The 19,937-nt window shown below is 43.7% G+C and overlaps 2 protein-coding genes across 2 annotated transcripts; one reads left to right on the forward strand and one right to left on the reverse strand.

Moving 5' to 3' along the window:
- Window positions 1-59: 59 nt before the first annotated feature.
- SH2D4A (SH2 domain containing 4A) lies at window positions 60-9,854 on the forward strand. The gene is made up of 9 exons (XM_010282069.1): window positions 60-281; window positions 1,034-1,193; window positions 1,723-1,882; window positions 3,994-4,059; window positions 4,471-4,609; window positions 6,327-6,543; window positions 6,923-7,053; window positions 7,894-8,114; window positions 9,655-9,854. The coding sequence occupies exons 1-9, from the start codon at window positions 107-109 to the stop codon at window positions 9,745-9,747; spliced, it is 1,362 nt and encodes a 453-aa protein (XP_010280371.1). The 5' UTR covers window positions 60-106; the 3' UTR covers window positions 9,748-9,854.
- Window positions 9,855-14,946: 5,092 nt separating this feature from the next.
- On the reverse strand, window positions 14,947-19,846 carry LOC104616906 (chondroitin sulfate N-acetylgalactosaminyltransferase 1-like; the record flags this gene model as incomplete). Its single annotated transcript, XM_010282070.1, has 4 exons — window positions 14,947-15,239; window positions 15,604-15,685; window positions 19,132-19,226; window positions 19,643-19,846. Coding segments are annotated over 4 exons (665 nt in total), but the record flags the coding sequence as incomplete, so codon positions are not given.
- Between the last annotated feature and the right edge of the window lie 91 nt (window positions 19,847-19,937).

Here is a 19,937-nt window from a genome sequence, read left to right on the forward strand (position 1 = left end):
CTGCTCCAGGCTCAGGCGGGGAGAGACTCTTTCTTGTCGGAGCCAGGAAGAGGATCTGATCCCCGGAGATCACCACCACAAACGTGCGTAACTGAAACCTGCAGCCATGCTGAAACAGATACTATCGGACATGTACATTGATCCCGACCTTCTAGCAGAACTCAGTGAGGAGCAGAAGCAGATCCTCTTCTTCAAGATGAGGCAGGAACAAATCAGGCGGTGGGAGGAAAGAGAAGCTGCTGCAGACAAGGCTTCAGCAAAGAAGCCATTGCCTAGAAAAGGTAAGTCTCTGCCTGCCGGTTGCTTCTCCCTCTGGCACAGTGACCTGCTCCCTAGAAATAGGAGGTAATGTGTCCTTAGAGTAATTTCCTCTCCCAGGGACACATCATAGTCATATTTCCAAACTGTAACTAAACCCACCTGCAATGGGGTAGTTTTAGCCAGGCACGCAATGGTTTTACTCCCTGGCCAGACACTCTGTCCTTGACCAAATTGCTCAACTCCCCTAGCTGGGAAAGCAGGGCCTACTTGCCCCCAGGAGATGCATCTCATTAAATTTCCACTAAATGGGGCCTCTGAATCTGTCTATAAAATAACCATGGACTTGAACGTCTGTCCTGGGGCACCAGATCTGCAGGGGTGTTGCTGTTGTGCCTTTAGACCTGAAGTCCCCTTGCCAGGAATATACAGCATGCCGGCTGCTAGGAAGATAGCACTCTTCTCCCAGCTCTCCCCTGCACGCTCTGTTTGCAGATAGTTCTCCCTCGCGCAGTTTGGCAAGGGCAGTGGTAAGAAATTAAAGCAAGAAAGGAAGAATGCTCCCTTCACTGACCTGGCTTCAGTACTGTGAAACAAAATGGGAGGTGCGCGCTCTGCCCCAGACAAGCTTTCCCCACGTACAGCTGCAAAAGCAGGCTCTGCCTGGAGAGGCTCTGCCGTCGGCAGCAGCCAGGAGGGCACAGCAGGCAGGACACGGGCCCTGCACGGAGCTGCTGAGCAAACAGCATTTGCCACAGAGCTGCTTCTTTTTCAGCCAACGGGAAGACGGTGACATGGAAGCTCGGCGCTGACAATGATGTCTGGGTCTGGGTGATGGGCGAGCATCCTTCAGATAAATCCTATGCGGCCATCTGTGAAGAGATCCAGGCACAAAGGGCAAAACAGTTAGCGAGAGAGCAAGGCAAGGAGGGCAGGTAAGCACCCTTCAGCTGGAGGACTTGGTGGGCAGACACGGAGAAGAAGGCATTTCTAGGCACCCAGAGGCTGGAGTCTTCTCTGTAGGGGCTTTGGTTATCACTGTCACACTTGACTTGCAGGCAAAAAGTGCAGGCAAAGGTTGACTTTCTGTGAGTACACACAATGCTGGCAGAGACCAGCTCCAGCCTGAGGCTTGCCTCGGCTCATCGAACTTCCCGTGATACGGCTCCTGCGCGGTACCCTCTGTGAACCACAGGAAATGCTAACTCTGTTATTGCAGCAAGTGATGAGTTTGGATTGCACTGATTCACTGACAGGTGCCCGTGTACAGCAGGACGACAGTTACTCACCAGGAGTCATTAATTTAATTGTTCCACCTACCTGATTTGGAGATATGATAGCTGCCTGCACATACGTCGCTTCATCACAGCATTGCTCTGCTCACATGCAGCTTCCTCACAAGATGCTCAGAGAGTGGAAAGTGACTCCCTCAGGTTCCTAAGCCCTCTCTCTCTTGCATTTCAGAGAGACTGATTCTTCTGTAACACGGTCTCTACATCCACAACCAAGAGTCCTGGGTGAGACAGATCTTCACAGGAATAAAAAAAGCACTGTGGAAGAAAAGAAGGAAGATGGGAGAAAAACTGCTGCTGCTACAACAGGGAAAAGCCAGGAGCTCACAAAGGTAGTTTCCCCCCTTTTCTCCATAACCATCAGAAACATGTGCTTTGAGATGTAGGAAGTTGAAAATCCTGGTTGCTATAAATAGAAATTTGAAGAAAAGCCAGCTAACTGTTAAGGCTTCTCTTCTGTAGTGAGAGAAGAAGCTGTGTTATTACCTCCTTCCTTAGGACTCGGGAGGTCCAAGTGCTATTCTCAGTTGGGAGAGATCTGCTCTGTACCAAGAGATAAGTCACTCCGGATTCCTTTGCTTCCATTCTCCGTAGGTAAAACAAGGGTCACAGTACTTTCCCTCCTGCTCTGTGGCTGGTTTGGATGGCTTTTGGGGCAAGACCGGGGAGGCTATCCCAGGATCTGTACATGCAAGGCCACAGCCCTCAGACAAATCATCTACTTGTATAAAAGAACAGATGAAGATAGTTTTACCCACTGAAATGCATATTTTAGGAGGGCAGGGGGAAAAAAAGCATCCTCTGACATGCATATTTTAGGTTCTTCTTTTGTCTGTGTGTGTCTACTAAAATAGTTAGAAAATAGCTTATGACCTTAACAGCACAGAACAACTCCAAATGTAGTAAATACAATGTCTGCTTTGCTGTGATGTTTCATTACAGAAATATTTTTTCCAGCAATAAATACATTTCTACTTTTTAACTGGCTACAAAAAGCCATTTGCAGAGAACTGAGAAAAAGATGAGTTAAATTAACTACCCGTGCAACCAAAGTTGAATGGAAGGAACTGAACACCCTGCCAATTTAATGAGAGAAGTCCAATCTCATTCAGCAGAGTTTTCATTCAGCCTTTTGCTGCTAACTTGTATGAGTGTATATTCTTTTACTATACAGCCATTCCATACTTCAGTATAAAAAGCACAATAACTGAAGGTTGGGTTTTGGCAAAGCGCTTCTGCTGCTGCTACTAAAATATGGAAGGGAATTTGGAGTGGCTGTCTCCTTTATCAAAAGCCTCTGAGTCACACAGGGTTTTTCTTAGCACTATTTGCTAAAGTTGAGCAACTATGTGGGAGATTTTTTTTTTCTTTTGAAAGGAAGCTACTAGCCACAGCTAACAGAAAAAAAAAAAAAGGGCAACAAAAAAAACCCCAAACTAAAAATCCCACCACCACCAAAAAAAAAAAATCTAAACCACTTTCAAAGTCTTGCACGTGGAATAGAGGAGGGTTGTATATTTTACTTTTGTTTTCTGTCATTATGTTGTTAATCATCTTTGCCAGGTTTCTGGACCTTTTGCAATTAGAAGGAGGGATCCAGACCGAAGACCCCTGTTGCATTTTCTAGGCCTGGAGAAGCGCTTTTTTTCACCTCCCTCATTAAAATGCTTTCTCCAAGATCTAGTTCCCATTTAACCTCAGGGATCCAGGCTTTGTCTGCCACAGGGGACGGGCGGGCTGATTTAAGAAAACAAGCTGCTTCACACACATTTGAAGTTCCTAGTTTCCTGTCAAGGAGAGAGAAATTGGAAGGCCATGTTTATATTAAATATTAGCCAAGTAGGTGATGAAGATAAAACAAAGCATGTCCTTCGTAAGCAGCATAGTAGTTAACTCATTACTCGCTCTGCCGTGGGAGGCAGTCTGGGTCCAACGAGGAGGTGGGTGGGTGTTTGCTCAAAGACAAGTCTAACTGTTTGCCTTCAAAGGCAGGTCTCAGCTAGCGACTGCTGCCAGGGTGGCTAGACTGGTTTGCAGGGAAGAGCCAACACCAGACGTGCAGCTAGTTGGGTCAGTCTGATGAGCAGGGGTTTGCAGCACCCCAGCCACAGCAGCAAACAAGCACAGGCAGGTAAAGCTGTGGACGACGACAGGTTCTGCTAGGGCTTGCTTGAGAGGGAGCGGGGAAGGGACTGCTCCCGGGGAGCACTTGGGAGCATCACTTAGCAAATCTAGATGTGCTTATGACAATCTTGACATCCCTGAGTTCTCCTGTGACATATTAGGCCTAATACGATGAAAAAAGACGTTTGTCAGAGAAGGCTGGCAAAATTTGTTAACATAAATGTCACATCACTGCTTCTGCATTAAACACCTTTGCTCCAAAGAGCAGCAATGGTCCTAATGCTGCATTTATTTCTCACCGATCTTTTCCTCTGCCCAGAGGGAAACCAGAGATGTTCACCAGATGCTGGCAGACTGCCACATGAGGAAGCGTGGCTTCCAACAGGTAAGTAAGTGGCAACCTGGGATGGTCCTAACACATTGAGTGGGGCCCAGACTTGATTCTAGAGTCAGTCAGCCTCAGAGCCTCATCTGACCCAAGAACATCCTCACCTCTTGGATCAGTTTTATCCAGCGTTACCATGCTCCTCACGCACAGTGTGATGATTTGGAGATGATACAAAGCAGGCCAGGCTGGCAGACTGGGAAGCAGCACAGGGAGATGCTCCTGATGATTTCTGGTAGCCTGTTTTCCCTTACTTCCTCTGTTGTTGCTTGCAGTAAAGACAGGATCTGTATGTTGTTGAAATTGGAGGGATTCAGAATAAAGAATGGAGTTCCCAGTATTTCCAGGCTAGCTAAAAAGCAGGGTTAAAACTAGCCTGGGACAAAGCTGAACATACTGTTTCTTTCATAGACGAAGGAAGCACAGAGGAGAAATTCGGGAGAAGAGACCACAGCTGCCCAGAAGGTGATACCACAGAGCCACCCCAGCTCGGAGAGCCAGAGGATGCTGCAGAAATCAGATGAGAATGAGCCTGAATGGCAGGAATCCTGTAAGATCTTAGGATGACCTTTTCCTATGGGGCTTGAGAAATCCTAGGGCTCTCATCTCAATCCTTCTTCTGCCACACTGGAACTGAATAATTGGTCAGTGGGTGGAGAGTACTGCCAAGAAATGCAGCACTGCATTATCAGAAATATTTCTGAGTCCCCACAGCATTGAGACTAGAGCTGGGCAGGGAAATGGAAAATTGTTCCCACAAATACGATATTAAAACATGCAATAAATAGGAACCACATGAGTATAGCCAGGATAATTATTTTAAACTAGAAGCTGGCTGCCTGTAGGACTTTGCAGTAACCATTGCTCTTGAGGACAAGGATAATGGGTGAGAGGGACTAACTAAAAAGGGCTTCCCTGTCATCCAAGTACAATCCGACCTAAGCAGAGCCTTGCTGCACTGTCTCATGTAATGAATCCAAATGATAGGAAGGAAAATGGCAAACAGTATGAGACTTGCAGTAGCATCCATCACTGCTGCCAAATACTTCCTGAAGGAAAACCTGATGTGTTTTTTTGACCTGTTGGAGTGGGTCCAGAGGAGGGCCACAAAAATTACCAGAGGCCACAAAAATTACCTCTTCTGTGAGGACAGGCTGAGAGAGTTGGGATTGTTCAGCCTGGAGAAGAGAAGGCTCCGGGGAGACCTTATTGCAGCCTTCCAGTACTTAAAGGGGGCTCATAAGAAAGATGGGGACAGACTTTTCAGCAGGGCCTGTTGTGATAGGACGAGAGGTCATGGTTTTAAACTAAAAGAGGGTAGGTTTAGACTAGATACAAGGAAGACATTTTTCACGATGAAAGCAGTGAAACACTGGCACAGGTTGCCCAGAGAGGTGGTAGATGCCCCATCCCTGGAACCATTCAAGGTCAGGTTGGATGGGGCTCTGAGTAACCTGATTTGGTTGAAGATGTCCCTGCTCATTGCAGGGGGGTTGGACTAGATGGCCTTTAAAGGTCCCTTCCAACCCAAACTATGCTATGATTTTTTTTTTCCCCCCAGTTCTTCCCCTGCTGCTCAGTAGATGGCAATGCGCTACTACCAATTGTTTCCATGTCAGGCCAGGGGTTTTATTTTTCTTACTGATAAAAAAAAAAAAAAAAAAATCTGAAGTTGATTACAGAAGCAAGGAAAGAATTAACCTAACTCAGACCAACCAGAGAGCTGGTTACTCCTACAGACTCCAGGATGAGCTGGACCTAAACAAGGCAATTTTACAGCAAAAACAATACCCAGCCAAGTTCTGCACTTTCCCTGACAGTTTCAGCAAGACTCCCTTCCACCCTTAGAAAATGATCAGCACTTTCAAATCCTTCAAAGGATTGATTTGGAGTAATTTCAGCAGTTTTTATTCCATATGCCCTCCCCACCCCTGTGGCTCACATGGAAGGCATTACAGAAATCTATGTCTGAACCAGGAGTCAGCATGCAAAACAAAGCCAAGTAGTCTCTAAGTACAAAGGGACCTGGTGCCCAGAAAGAACCCAGATTTTTAATCTCTTGAAGGAATGAAAAATGGACCCTGTTAAGTTGCAGATGCCCAAAAGTGATGGGAGACATGTGGCAGATGGTGTCACAATTTGAGTGCATCTTTCACCTTGTGAAATGGGTTGTTCTTCCACTTCATCAAGCAGGAAGATGGCCAAAGGGCAGTAAGCTTAAAACTTCCCTGCTTGTTCACTTCTGTAGGAATCCTTTTTTGTTCCAGTGCGGAAATCCAAGGCAGCAGATGAAAAGAGACGCTCCCTTGCACGGCAAGCCAGGGATGACTACAGAAGGCTTTCACTGCAGGGCATCCACAGGGGGAAGCAGGCAGATATTTCCAAGGATGCCCCAGCAGGAGATCGGCGACCACTCCAATATCCGCCTCTCCCCCCCAAACCTAAACTTCTACCTCCTGCAATGGCAAACGGGAGAGTGATCAGGTAAGGAAAGCCCTGTGCACTGTGGAGGGGAGAAGGGATGAAATTATTCTTCTCTAGCATGGGGTGGTTGAGATGGGAACAGCTAGCTCTCCTCCTCACTTGGAGGAGACGCCCCGCAGGGAAAAATACAGAACCTAGGCTATATTCCAGCCTAGGGTATGATAAGGCTTATTTGTTCACCCCTGGAGAGTAACATTTATTTAGTAGAGTGTCCGAAGCCTAGAGTGCATACACCCTATGTGCTAGTTGTCCACTGAAAACCATATAATATTGCTGACAGCTACACTAGCGTAAGCCTTCTGTTTAGGGCTGTTCTTAACAAAAGGACTCAAAAGTTGTTGTTTGAAGCTCATGCACAAACCACAGCCTTTTCTAACAGGAAAGAGGGAATCCAGAGGACAATATCCAATTCCACTGAAGAAAGCATCATTAAGTGGTTTAAAGAGGAGCAATTCCCTCTCCGAGCTGGCTATCAGAAAACCACGGACACGATAGCACCTTGGTTCCATGGTGAGTCCTGAGTGTTTCTGCCCCAACCCAACTCTTTAAGGAGTTGTTTCTGCTAACATGGCTGCTGCCACAGTCTGGGTCCAGGAGCTTTTCAAAGGTGGCTAGGTTTTCCATTTTAAATATCTATGAATGTTGTTTAAATTCCTTTAGCATTATGACAAAGGTCAAGCTAAACTGTTAGAACAGATGCCAGATCTTCAAAATACCCTGTACCTCTGTGCCACCCCTGCCTCCCTGTACTGGATGCACGGTCATCCTGGCAATGGTTTGGACCACAGTGGGAGAGATTTGGGCACACCGCACCTTGGCCCCAGGTCATTCTCCCTCCATACGTGCTCATCATGCATAACCTTTCCATCCCATTTCTAATGGGTTATCATGATCCCATCCATCTCCCTTGCTTTGGAAACCCCTTCAATCCGAGACTGCAGCAACAAAAGTGTTATCCTTTTGTAACAGTCTTTCAACGCTTGCATGGCTTTCTGACAGGACCTATGATCACTGTCTGCACAGCCCTGCTACGCTGGAATCAACACGTAACACACTGCAATGCCGTTCTCTCTCGTAACACAGAAGCTGTCCTTTGAGCCCTGCACATCTGTCATTCATAATTGGCCATGTCTGGAACAGTTAACATAAAGCACAGTTAGCACGTGGCCATGATCTCTTACTAGCAATGGCAGTACTGTTCTTCCTGGGCTACTGGGCAAGAAAACAATGCAAGGGATGGAAGTGCCACGGACTGGTTTTAGAGTCATAGAACAGATTTGTGAGAACTGCTCCATCCTGTGATGCACAAATGCTTTTCCCCCTTCAGTTTTGTGTTTTGGTTTTGAACAGGTATCCTAACCTCTAAGAAAGCAGAGGAGCTTCTGGATAAAACAGTACCAGGGAGCTTTCTGGTCCGGGTCAGTGAGAAAATCAAAGGCTACGTGCTCTCCTATCGGTCTGTGGAAGGGTGTAAACACTTCCTCATTGATGCCTCAAGTGATTCCTACAGCTTCCTTGGAGTGGACCAGCTACAACATTCAATGCTGGCTGACCTTGTAGACTACCACAAGGTGAACATCTAGCAATGCATTTGTTAATTGTTTGTTTAATTGCCTCAGGGCAGTTCAAAATAAGAAATAATATATTCAGTTGTTTTAAAGCAGGTAACTAGACCCATTTTAGCTGCTATTGTGTATCCTGTGTGCTGCTCCGGAAGGGTATGCCAGCCTGATGGGTGTATCTCAGGCAATCTAACACGTCTCAAACACCTCAGACCTTACTCACTCCCCCTCAAGTGCGCAGAACACCTTGCACACAGGGCTCAAGTTACTCACGCACTATTTGGTAGGAATGCTGATAAGGTGAGAGGTGACAGCATAATCACACAGACTCCTTTTTTTTTTTTTTTTTGCATTCTCTCAGTGGTTGTGGGGTCCCAGCAAGTTGGGAAAGCAGAAAATCCTACTTGCCTTCAGCTTCAGCATGAAAGAGAACAAAGTATCTTTATAATCTCAAAGCAGGCAAGGTGCTATACTGAGCAAAGATAAAAAATAGAAGGGAAGGAAGAAGGTGGCAGGTTCTTGCAACTGTAACAGCAGCGTTTACTAGCACTGACTGCAGTTACATGGGCTCCAAGGAGGGCCAGATGCATTGTTCATCCCTTTGCTATAAGATCTGCTCAGGAACAGGACAATCATTTTGCCCAAAGGTTCATTTAAAATCCATGTTTCTTTCAAATAAGAGCCTCGCCTAATACAGACATGGCTAAACAAAATTGGACGTGAGGAAAATATCTATGTTCATTCACTACTTGGAGCTCTACCTGGGCTACCTGAACATGCGTCTTGCATGGGTTTCACAGTTCAGGCTGAAATTGTTGAAAGCAGGAGCTATACGGCTATTGGCACCAGAGCCAGAGGATTTAAAGCCTGGCTGTGCATATCTAAATTAAAGGTAGAGCCATGCCCACAGTCTGCAAAGAATCCTACAGACCCCCTGCACTACAGCAGACGTGGGCAGGGTGAACCCACTCTGCTGAAGTGCTCTAGTGGGTTCTGCTTATCACCCACTGGGTGACCACGAGAGAAAGCAAGTTCCCACCATGCATCTGCTGCTAGGGTGGAGAACAAGACAGGAAGCAGAGACTGTACTGTCAAGGAATTCCCTCAGAACAGGGTGTGCCTGAGCAGAGGGCATATTCTCACCCCGGGATCCACCCTCGTCCCTCACACAAACGCAGCCAGAAGCACAGTCCACAACCACCCAGTCCTGCTTACCTGCGTGCTGCACAGTCCTTGCTCCAGCACTGTCTGGGCAGGGCAGCATTTCACGCCATAGAAGCTGCAGTCATCTACGAGACTAGCACAGCTCTTTCTGAAAACTGCCAGAGTCATGTCACCAGGTTACTGCACCAAGCACAGACATTGTTTTATGAAGACAGAGGTCAGCCATGCAGGTCCTTCCCCGAGTTCCCCAGGGCACCGAGGTGTATCTCACGGCAGGATGAACAAGTCCACACCTGAACAGAGGCAAGGGAGACTCCACCCCATGATGTTGTGATACGTAGGGTCTGTTTGAAAGGTGATGTTTAATCGTATCCTATATTAACAGGACGAACCCATCACTTCCTTGGGGAAGGAGCTGTTGCTTTACCCGTGTGGCCAAGAGGACCAAGAACCAGATTACATCTCTCTCTTCGAGTGAACCTCCTAGTTTCACCGTGCAGCCCCATGCCTGTATTCACAAAGACTGAACTTCGAACTAGAGCTGCTGATGCTTACCTGAACCGGTTGCCATAAGTGCCTCTATTTTATATCCTTCACAACAAAGCAGTAGAAGGATAAGTACTGTTGTGGGCTTGTCGTATCAACTGAGTTAAAGGATGCATCAGCCCAGCAAGCTGCAAAGCACCTGGATGTATCCTGCACAGTGGAGTGAATGAGGTGATGAGTAATCGATTGAACAGGGAGATACTGCCATGTATTTTCAGTGGGTTTTTGCAGATTTCCTGGGGGACTTCTGTACTTGAGCTGCCTTTTGTTCTTGAATGCAAGGTTGTTTGCCACCTGGGAAATAGATTAGTATCTATAGTTGAATGAGATCATACCTTCCTGAAGGCACAAAACAACTTGGAGAGGTGAAGTGGTCTTGATAAAGTAATTTGCAATAATGTGAAGCTTAATCCTCTAAAATGCCGTGCTCTTTGAATCAAGTATGTTCAAGCCAAATGTTCAAGCAAACCCTCGGTGTCTTTCAGTGAAAGGTGTTCTCTGTGAAGCAGGATTTTTATGAGAAGTGCATTTTTTAAACTCCTTTAGCCTCTGAATATAGATCCTCACTCTTTTAACCTGTATTTAAATCCCACACTGGCCTTTCCACATAAAGAGGGATTATCACTTTGAAAGGGAAAGGAAAAAGGATACAGGAATTTGTATGAAAGGCTACCACATGCACAGAGTCTAAAAAATGTAAGAAGCAGCGCCTGTATCAGTATTAGTACAGTTTACAGAAAAGTGTTTGCCAGTAAAGAATGCTATTTTCCAAAATGGAGCTATTTATTGCAAAGTTGTGTCCAGATTACTGAGATGCATCTGGTGTAAACTTTAACATAGAACTTGTTCTTTCAACATAATGTTCACTTTTCATATATGTTACACTGCTTTTTAAATACATAATTCAGAATATTGGGGGAGAGGCTGCACAGAATCACATAACAAATCAATCCTCACCCAGATTCCCTCATGTTGTTGCACAAACTGTACAGCTGAGGGTTGTCGTGTGAATCTGCTAACATCATTGTTTAGAGATACAATCCTCAAATACTGAACAAGAGTCAATCTTGTTTCAGTTGTTTACCTGTCTCCTCCTTTCTGTTGGATCTGCTCGATTTGAGGAAGCAGTGAAAAACTTCTTAAATTGATCTGTGTTTTGCAGAATACAGATTAAAATATATCATTGTAATAATCTAATCTTAAAATTTACAACTATGCCGATAGGTGGTTTCCATACGAGGAAAGAGGGGATAACTGCGCTGCAGCTACAGCAGGTTTAACTTGCTAGAGATAAAGCCTTAATGTAAAGTGAGGTTCTGAAAGTAACAACACTCTGGCAGGGAAAATCACTTAAGGAGCTTCTTGAGCACTGTATCACATGTATCAAAGAGATATTTTCAACATAATCTGCATCAATCATGGGAGGGAGTGCTAGATTATTTGTAGGGGGGAAAAAATCTCTCCTTCCCTCTTCATGAACTGTTTCTTTTGAAACATATGGCCAAAATGAGAGGTCATTCAGAGATCCTAGAGAAAAGTTAGCATCTGTTCTCATGTGAAGAACATGCCAAAACTGTTGTCTGGCTGGAGACAAATCACAAAGTGTTTTGTATACCTATGGGCTGGTAAAGACAGGGGACAAATTCTCCCTTAAAAAGTTTAAGAGACATGGTGTTAACTTGCAGAAATAAGGTGCAGGCTGATCTGGCATGGACACAGCAGGACGTGATCAATTTTAGCTCTAAGATCTATAGTGGACCTCCTCAGGATTTGACCTGCTGACCAGTGGACCGCTAGCTTCACATACCTTTATAACTACTTATTTGCAAATGTTGGCACAGTGGAGCCCAGGGAAAGTCACTATCAGTGTTCACATCTATCCCACATGGTTGAGAATCATGCCTCAGTTTTTTAAAGACTCCCAGCTTCACTTGTCTGCTATGAAGGAAGACACCTGAAGTTTTATACCTATACATTTAGATTACTGCACTGACTGCAAAGGCAGCACCCTTACCAGAACAAATGCCTTCAAGAGTGGCTCTTCTATTGCTCTGAAATCTAGTTACCCTGAAAGTCTGTGGAGCACAGATGACTTGCATTGGTCAGGAATCAAGGGTGCTGGCTTGTCTTGGGGAGCTTTTCTATAGAATCTTTCTTCAAGGGATGCTGTGCAAGGATTACAAGAGTACTCACATTCGAAAATTGCTTGCTGGAGAGATCATGACACCTGGAAGGATATGGCAATCGGTTTTGCCCCGTGCCTCTATGCCTTTAGCCAGAGCATGCAACAGTCATCAAAAATTAAAGCAAGGAGTCCCCATATGGCCTCCCCATCTACACAGGGTGATCTCTATTCCCTCTCCAACTAAGATCCAGTCAGTCACCATTCTGAGAAAGATCATAAGCAGTTTCTGGGGCAAGGAAGGCAGAAAGCTGCCTGGCTATGGTTCTGTTGTCTGCTCTCTTTGGATTTCATCTTTTTCTAACTGGTCTGGAAGACGTGTTACAGCTCCACTTGGCTCACAGAAATGTAGCTAACAGCAGCTTCCCTTTCTCATGTTCTTCACTTCCCCTATCAGTGCAGTCTCCACCTTTAAGAGAGCCCTGCCAGACTTCTGCTGTGATTAGATTCTCCCGTGCAACACTGAGGTGGCCAACGACTGCAGGCTGACTTTCTCCATCATTGATTCAATCTCACCTCTTGCCAAACAGGCTTCTGCAGACAAGGAACAGGAACTGCATAGACAGTATTCTTCTCAGCGGGAAGAACAGCATCTCTGTGGAAAAGGACATGCAAGAGAATCACAAAGGTGCTATTTAAAAACTTTGACAGGGGCTGGATGATGTGCTTGCTAAGGTACCCAAAGTAACAAAGTATTGAATTTACAGGTGTTCAATGCTTAGAATTAGAGACTAATACGGGTTTGAAGGGACTTCTGGATATCATCTGATCTAGCCCTGGTCTACAAGTGTGACCAACCTCAAAGTTACATTAAGTTGCTGAGAGCTTAGGGAAACCTAAGGGAAGATAACAAAAAAACATCATGGAAATAGTTAAGAATAGGCTTGAGGAGGGTTATGATTATGAAACTTTTGTAATATACATCACCCAGTTTCAAATTCAGTTTAAGTGGGACTGTAGGATCAACTATCACCTTGGAGCAGTTCAGTTACCACAGCTCTCATATGCATTCAACAAGCCATGCCTGTCTCCTCCTACTGCATAATGACTTGTAAAGTTACTCCATCAAAACAAAGCCTTTTATAAACAATTTATCATGTATTCTGGGAACAAAAAAAGTTCTACTTGAGACCTAATTGAGTTATTGATGAAGTTTTTCTGGTAAGTGATATATCTGGGGATTGGGTTTTTTAAGCATACGGAGTTCCCATTCTTTTTCTACTTTTGCAGTGGTTTTGGACATTTTGTGATTTGCAAGGGAAGTCCAATGCAGATCATTTGAATCCAACAAAAGAGTAAAACATGTAAACATGTGTCAAGGGAAAAGGTACTTACAGTAGCATGGTCTCTGCAGATTCTGCATGCAGTGCTTTCAAAAGTGGTTCATAAGCGCTCTTCCTACTGCACAGTGGCATGACAAATAGCATTTTATTCATTGTTTGGTGCTATCTTGCATATTTTGCAGCTTTTACAAGCCAAAAACCGAATTAGAATCTGGTTTCAGGCTGTCTTGAATTAATCTGAAGCTATAAAACAAAGAGACCACTTGGAGAAACAGCATTTAGGTAAGCAAATGGGATTTCCAAGCCCTTGTTGGCTAGTATATATTAAGATGATAAACAGCAGTCAGCATTAAAAGAAAGTGTTTTATAAGGGCAGTAACTCATGCTTTCAACAGTTTTAGGCAATTGAAAAAAAAGCTATTAAGAAGGAGAGTAATTTTTAGGATGCACCTATAATTATCATAAGAGAATTTGCAGGGTCCAGTAATCCATCACAAAAATTTATTTTGTTAATTACAAAAAGCTTGCTATGCCCTGGGCAATATTCTATATTTGGTTTAGAAGGAATACTTTGGTATAAAGTCAGAAAAAGTTCATCAGTTTTGGTATCTGACATTCAGAGTTTAAATCCTCCTACTAAATCAGTACTGCAAGTTAATATGTATTTCCTTTTCTTCCGCATGGTAAAGCTTCGGCCTTCCAGCACCCAGGTTGTGTAGAAGAATCACTTCACTTGTCTGAACCCAGTTCCCATCCACAGGAAACACAGATCTGCAGATCATTTTCCAGGTGTTGGAAGGCTGCACTATTTCCTAGTAAGGCTGGAAGTAGAAAATTTGAAGTCTGAAAAAATAATTCCCAAGCAAAACCAACTTCATTTAAAAATAAATCTTGAGATACTTACAGTATTTTAAAGCAGAAATACACCATCTGATTCATGTGATACAGACATGGCTCATTGCTTTTTGTTCACTATCCACAGAAGAGAACAAACACTACCCTTCAGTGTTTTTGAAACATCACACTTGACCGGTAGGGCTTTCTCTTTCTGAATTTTAGAAAGCACTTTCCAAGATGCCTTTTGTCTCTGAATGAACTAGGAATACCCTGTTAGTGCACTGCTGCTGTCCCTCCACCCCAGCCCCTTAAGAGAAAAAGATTTTTGGTCACTCCAGCTTAACCATTGTTAACCATCAGATGTCCTTCTCAGAGCAGGAGCTCTGCACTTATTCAAAAATAGCCCTTTTTAGATATGTCAGGTTAGATTTACACAATAACTCATTATTATTGTCCCACCAAAGGATCAATCCTTTAAATAACTGTACACATCTTACAAACATTTCAACAGAAGAGCACATCATTTGTTACTGTGAATACCAGACTGGCATTTATGTAACGTTCGTTGTCTCTGTGACCTCAAATCTCATCAAGTGTTCAAGTCTCCCCCAGAAGCAAGTGCTGAACAGTCAGGCTAATGGAGCATTTAAAAGCCCTATTAAGAAAAAAACAGAAGGAGGGAACAGCACAGAGCATAAGCACTTTCCCCTCATCTTCTTTTGCTGCCATCCTGCTGGAATCTCCATCCTTTGAGTCTCATCCCATCTTCTCTTGTTAGCAACTCTTTTCCAAAACACCCTATAGGCCAATTCAGAGGCTTTTGCCTCCCTTTCTGGCTTCATGTCTTCTTACTGCTCAGTTTCTGTCTATGCAGGTGTGTCTCAATCTCTTGCTTGAAAACAAGCATCCCAAGCTGGCCATGAGAAGCCTCGTTCATGGCCTTGGACTGCATGCACATTTTGTACTGCTCTGGGGTCAGCTCGTCCAGACATTGCTTTTCATGCCACAGATGGAAGAGACCCCTGACAGGCGTTCGGATCACGATGAGGTTGCTGTGAAGGTATTTGCGGTACAGATGTACATCTTCACCACCCCAGCCTTTAATGTCCAGATCAAAGCCACCTGACACAAACAAAATCCAAAATAAAACTAGAAATACATACTAGCAAACTCCATGCTATGAATTGCACTACAGCTTTTTTTCTGCCCCCAGTCAGCCCTTTAAAACAGCCATACTTTCTGCCACCATCAAAGTGTCCAAATTTCTTAGCTTCAAATTTTTCGCTATCAGACAAAATTGCTTTATTTGTACTGAGCAGCGCTTATATTCTGGTAACCTCCATGGCACCTAGGGATGGTCTGAACATCTAACCAGAGCACTGATGCAAATTAGAGGCATAAACACACTGGCCAAGGAAAGGGAAACTGATCACAATTTTCTATGTTTCAGTAAAAAGGAAGACATATTGGAGTGCATTTTTCTTACCTATGTTGATAAAATCAGATCTGTACTGGCAAGTCATCCCAAAACCAAAGTCTCGCCAAAATCCAGTTTCTTTTTTAATAATCTGCATGGAGGGAAAGGAATGTTTATATGGGAGCAGAAATGCTTTCAGTGTGAGCAGCAGACAAGTCCCTGAATGTGGTCAGAAATAGGAGCAACTGCCTTTTTATTCTTCCCCACGTAAATCCATGTCTGATCTTGAACCAGTTTTTGTAGACACTCGTTGCATTTTTCTGCCCCCAAAAAACAGCCATGTCTTAGCTTGGATAAACCCCCTGATCCAGAACAACCAGGTTTCGCTCTACTCCTGCTGTTGCAGACCAAGTGGAGTAATATCACATCATCCTCTGGAGTTTGCTTCTTCACAGGCAAAACATCCTCCAAAACTGTTAGTTTCTGCAGGATTCAAATCCGATGTAAGAAATGTACTGGTAAACCAGGGAAGCCAGACTGCTGTAGAGCAGATGGTGGCATCTGGATTGTGGACCACAAGAGCTCTGGAAGAAAACAGTGGTTCTAATCTGATCACACAACTGACAGCTGCTTTTGATTACCTTAATTTTGACAATAATTAGGAAAGTGGTAAGAATAGTTTTCCAGAACTGCTAAACCCAGGTAAAATTAAAGTTCAGAAATGTTAGGTGGTAGATATATATCCCATAAAAGCCTTTGTAATAATGAATGCACATTCTACATTACGGAGATGGGCCATGAAAATATTACGTATAACAGGTAGAAAATCAGAGCAGTGATAAACCATGGCTGTCATTTTCAAAAGCAGATATCCAAGTATAGATCCCTCAGGTCATAATTCATATGCGTGAGTGATCTAACCCAATCTGATAAGACATCCAAGGGTTTCAAGGGACTGGGACAGGTATTTAAATCCTCTAGGCAAGTCAGAAGTACTTCACACTCTGGCTACAAACCTATCCCTTAGCAGCTATTTTTGAAAATTTTTGCTTCACTTGTGGAAAAGTTACAGAAGATGAGGAGACAAAAGTTCCATTTCTGGATTTACAAATCCCAGCGTTTCCTTTACCAAAAAATCCTCTTCCAAAATAATCTCTCCTGATTTCTCATTCATGCCTCCCCTTTTTGTTCATAACCTTTGTCACTTTAATGGCTTTTTTTTTTTAATTTTACTGCTCGCGTTGCTATCTCTTTCTTTTCTCATTTCTCCTCTCCTTGAAAAAGCCAAGCCACTGCAGAAGCCAATTAAAAGGAAACAAGATTGTATCTGTCAGGTCTGTAACAAGAAATCTCCATAACGATGCCCTTACAGCAAGCTACTCGTATGCATTAGCATTATCAGTTCCCATTAGTGCAAGTGGCTGCTGCACAAATCAAATTATTTCAAAGATTTCTGAAGGCTTTTTTTTAATCAGCAGCCTGAGTACCAGGACAGATAGCTAACACTGCCTTGTTTTAGTGGCACAGATCTGGCCTCATGCCTGGGAACTAATGTGGGCTGAAAATATAAAAATCTACATAAAAATGAGATTGGCAGTACTACTTTAAATCAAGAAACTTTTCTGACATATGCATCACATTTTATAATTCAAATATTAGCTATAAATATTTGCACAATCCTGACAATGTCTTTTGTGGAATTTATGCTAGCTTGAGAGCTAAAATCTATTTCATTTCCTAAGCACACTGCTTACAAGCCTGAGGATCCCTGGTGGGCTCTCATCAGAGAGAGAAAAGCTAACGTGAATTCCCATGGTATAATCAGAACAAGTTTCGTCTAAAAAAAAAAAACAGTGGAAAGGATTTTCCAGACTCTTCAGTAAAAGACTTTCTGGTTCCCTCTTGGATAACACAGGGAACAGACAAAAAATTTTTTAAAATATTTTGGGTGGACTTTTCAAATTCTCATTCTTCATTTTTCTAGAGGGATCACACGAGGTGAGGATAGTGATGACAGAAGACTGGACTCAGACTCCTAGGGATCTTTTTCAGCTGTGACTGTTGCTGGGCTCAAAATACCCCTAATTCTTACTTACTGAGAACAACCATAGAAGTTGGGATGCTCTGGAGACAGTGTCCAGCCTTGGGACAGGATGAGCCCTGATAGGTGCCTGGCAGTAAGAGGGGCAGCTGTGGCAGGCTGGGACCTGACCCAGAGGAAATGAATGAAGCTGCATAGCTGGCTTACACTTTAATTTTAAAATTCAGCCACTTACCAGCGCTAGTGGGCAGAGGACTGTGACATGCTGACTTTGGAGAGAAGCAAGAGTGGAGGGTGTACATAAAGGGTAAGCCACCACTTCTATCACCCCTTTAGCTTCAAGACAATGCAATGCCAGAGCACAAGAGAATGGAGAATAGCATCTGCAGCAATGCCACGCAATGGCTCTGCTGCTAGCATTCATGTGAACTTCTTGTCTGTGTGCTCAGCTTCTTCCTCACAACAGCTTCCTTCTCATCAAGGAGATTCACCTGGGTTTAACTACATGTTTTAATCCTATGCCTTATGACAATGCTTTTAAAATAATGCTTTGTTCTCACACTGAAGATAAGCAAGTGAGATGAAAATCAGTGGAGTTATGCTGTGTTGTATCAGTGACAGATTAAAGCCAGAAGGGACAGCTCCAAGCATGTCATTTGACTCTGAGACAAAGTGGTACACTTCAGAAACACACTGTCTGCTCGCAGGCAGTTTATTCACAAACAGTGGCACGGGAAAAGCCACCGGAGGTGTTCAAGTAAGTGGGGGAATAACTATGACAGCCCCCCTGGAATTCTGTTTTCACTGACTCATCTAAGGATATCTATGCTTTTTACAAATGTCAGCTCTTCAAGATGCAAGCAAAGAAACTATTGAGTGCAAGGAAGAAATGAGAGGAAGATCAGGGACTGTCATCCTGAGACAGTACACCATAGAGGAACTGGTGGTGGGGAATCAGGTTGGACGGGGCTCTGAGCAACATTATCTAGTTGAAGATGTCCCTGCTCATTGCAGGGGGGTCAGACTAGATGACCTTTAAAGGTCCCTTCCAACCCAAACTAGTCTATGATTCTAATTGCTCACCAATTAGAAATTCCATTCTGGCAGAGAAGCAGACATGGTTTAAATTCTTAAGTTACATGTATAAAACATCAAACAAGGGTTAAAATAAATGGTACAAGATACTTGCCTGTGAAACTTAACTGCAGAACTCACAGTATGGTGACTGCTGTCATCAGTTTTGTCTGTGTGGTAGTCACTGTGCACAAGGAATAGGGAAATGCTACCCAAGAGCACATGCACTTTTAAAAAATGCTTTGTCCAAATAAAAGCAGGCATTCATGTATGTCGTGGTTTAGACAGCTTCCTGTGCACCCCCAGTCTTCCTGCTAGCAAGACAGCATGAGAAGCTGGACTGTCCTTGACTACTTAGCAACAACGCAAAACATCAGCACGTTATCAACATTTTCTCATCCCAAATCCAAAACACAGCCTCACACTAGCTTCTGTGAAGAAAACCAGCTCTATCCGTGCTGAAACCAGGACAATGTACTTACCAGCTGCTGTTCTAAAGATGGAATGGAATCATGGTGGCCATAAATTATACTGGGGTTATACTGGCTGAAGAGAACAGGATAAAACACCTTCTTCCCTGGAAATGACAATGAGTTATTTTTTTAAAAAGCTGTATAAAGCACAGTTTTCTCTCTTACAAGATGCTGTCCAGGCCAGACTAAATCCAGACAAAGTCACACAAGTTTTGGACTGAGTCTATGTTCTTTGCATGAAAATGTGACTGTGAGGATATAATTAACAAAAAGATCCTGTTCAAGAAAGCACAGGTGCTGAAGGCAAGAAATTCAATCACAGTGGGAGCAGGAGTGTTATAACCTTTCAAAAGCCAACCAGCAATGGAATTTTTATACATGTCTTAATTAGTTCTCCAAGTTTCAAGAATGATTTACAGCAGTTTCATTACCAATTCCAAGGCAAGAATAGTCTGGTGAATGCTGTTACACAATAGGTAAAAATCTGTTGAAAAACAATACACTTCATGAGTAGCAGTACCTGGCTGTGTGTTCAATCTACAGGAGTTCAGGAATTCAGCTGTGAAGTATATGTCCACATCGCAAAAAAAGAGAACAACATTGTTTCCTTTCCAAAATCGAGCACCAACGTCTAATCCTTTGCCCCTGGAAAATTCTTCATTCAACTGGATGAAGGTGAAGTTCTTGAAGTTGGCTGACCTAGGAGAAGGAAAATATTCAGCAGCTTACCCTGCCCTTCCAGATCTTAGTACAAGTTGGGGCGGGAACCCATATTGTAACCAAGATGATGGGGAAATCAAACGATAATTAGAAAA

This window comes from Phaethon lepturus, unplaced genomic scaffold (assembly GCF_000687285.1).
Source record: "Phaethon lepturus isolate BGI_N335 unplaced genomic scaffold, ASM68728v1 scaffold37372, whole genome shotgun sequence".
NCBI lineage: Eukaryota > Metazoa > Chordata > Aves > Phaethontiformes > Phaethontidae > Phaethon > Phaethon lepturus.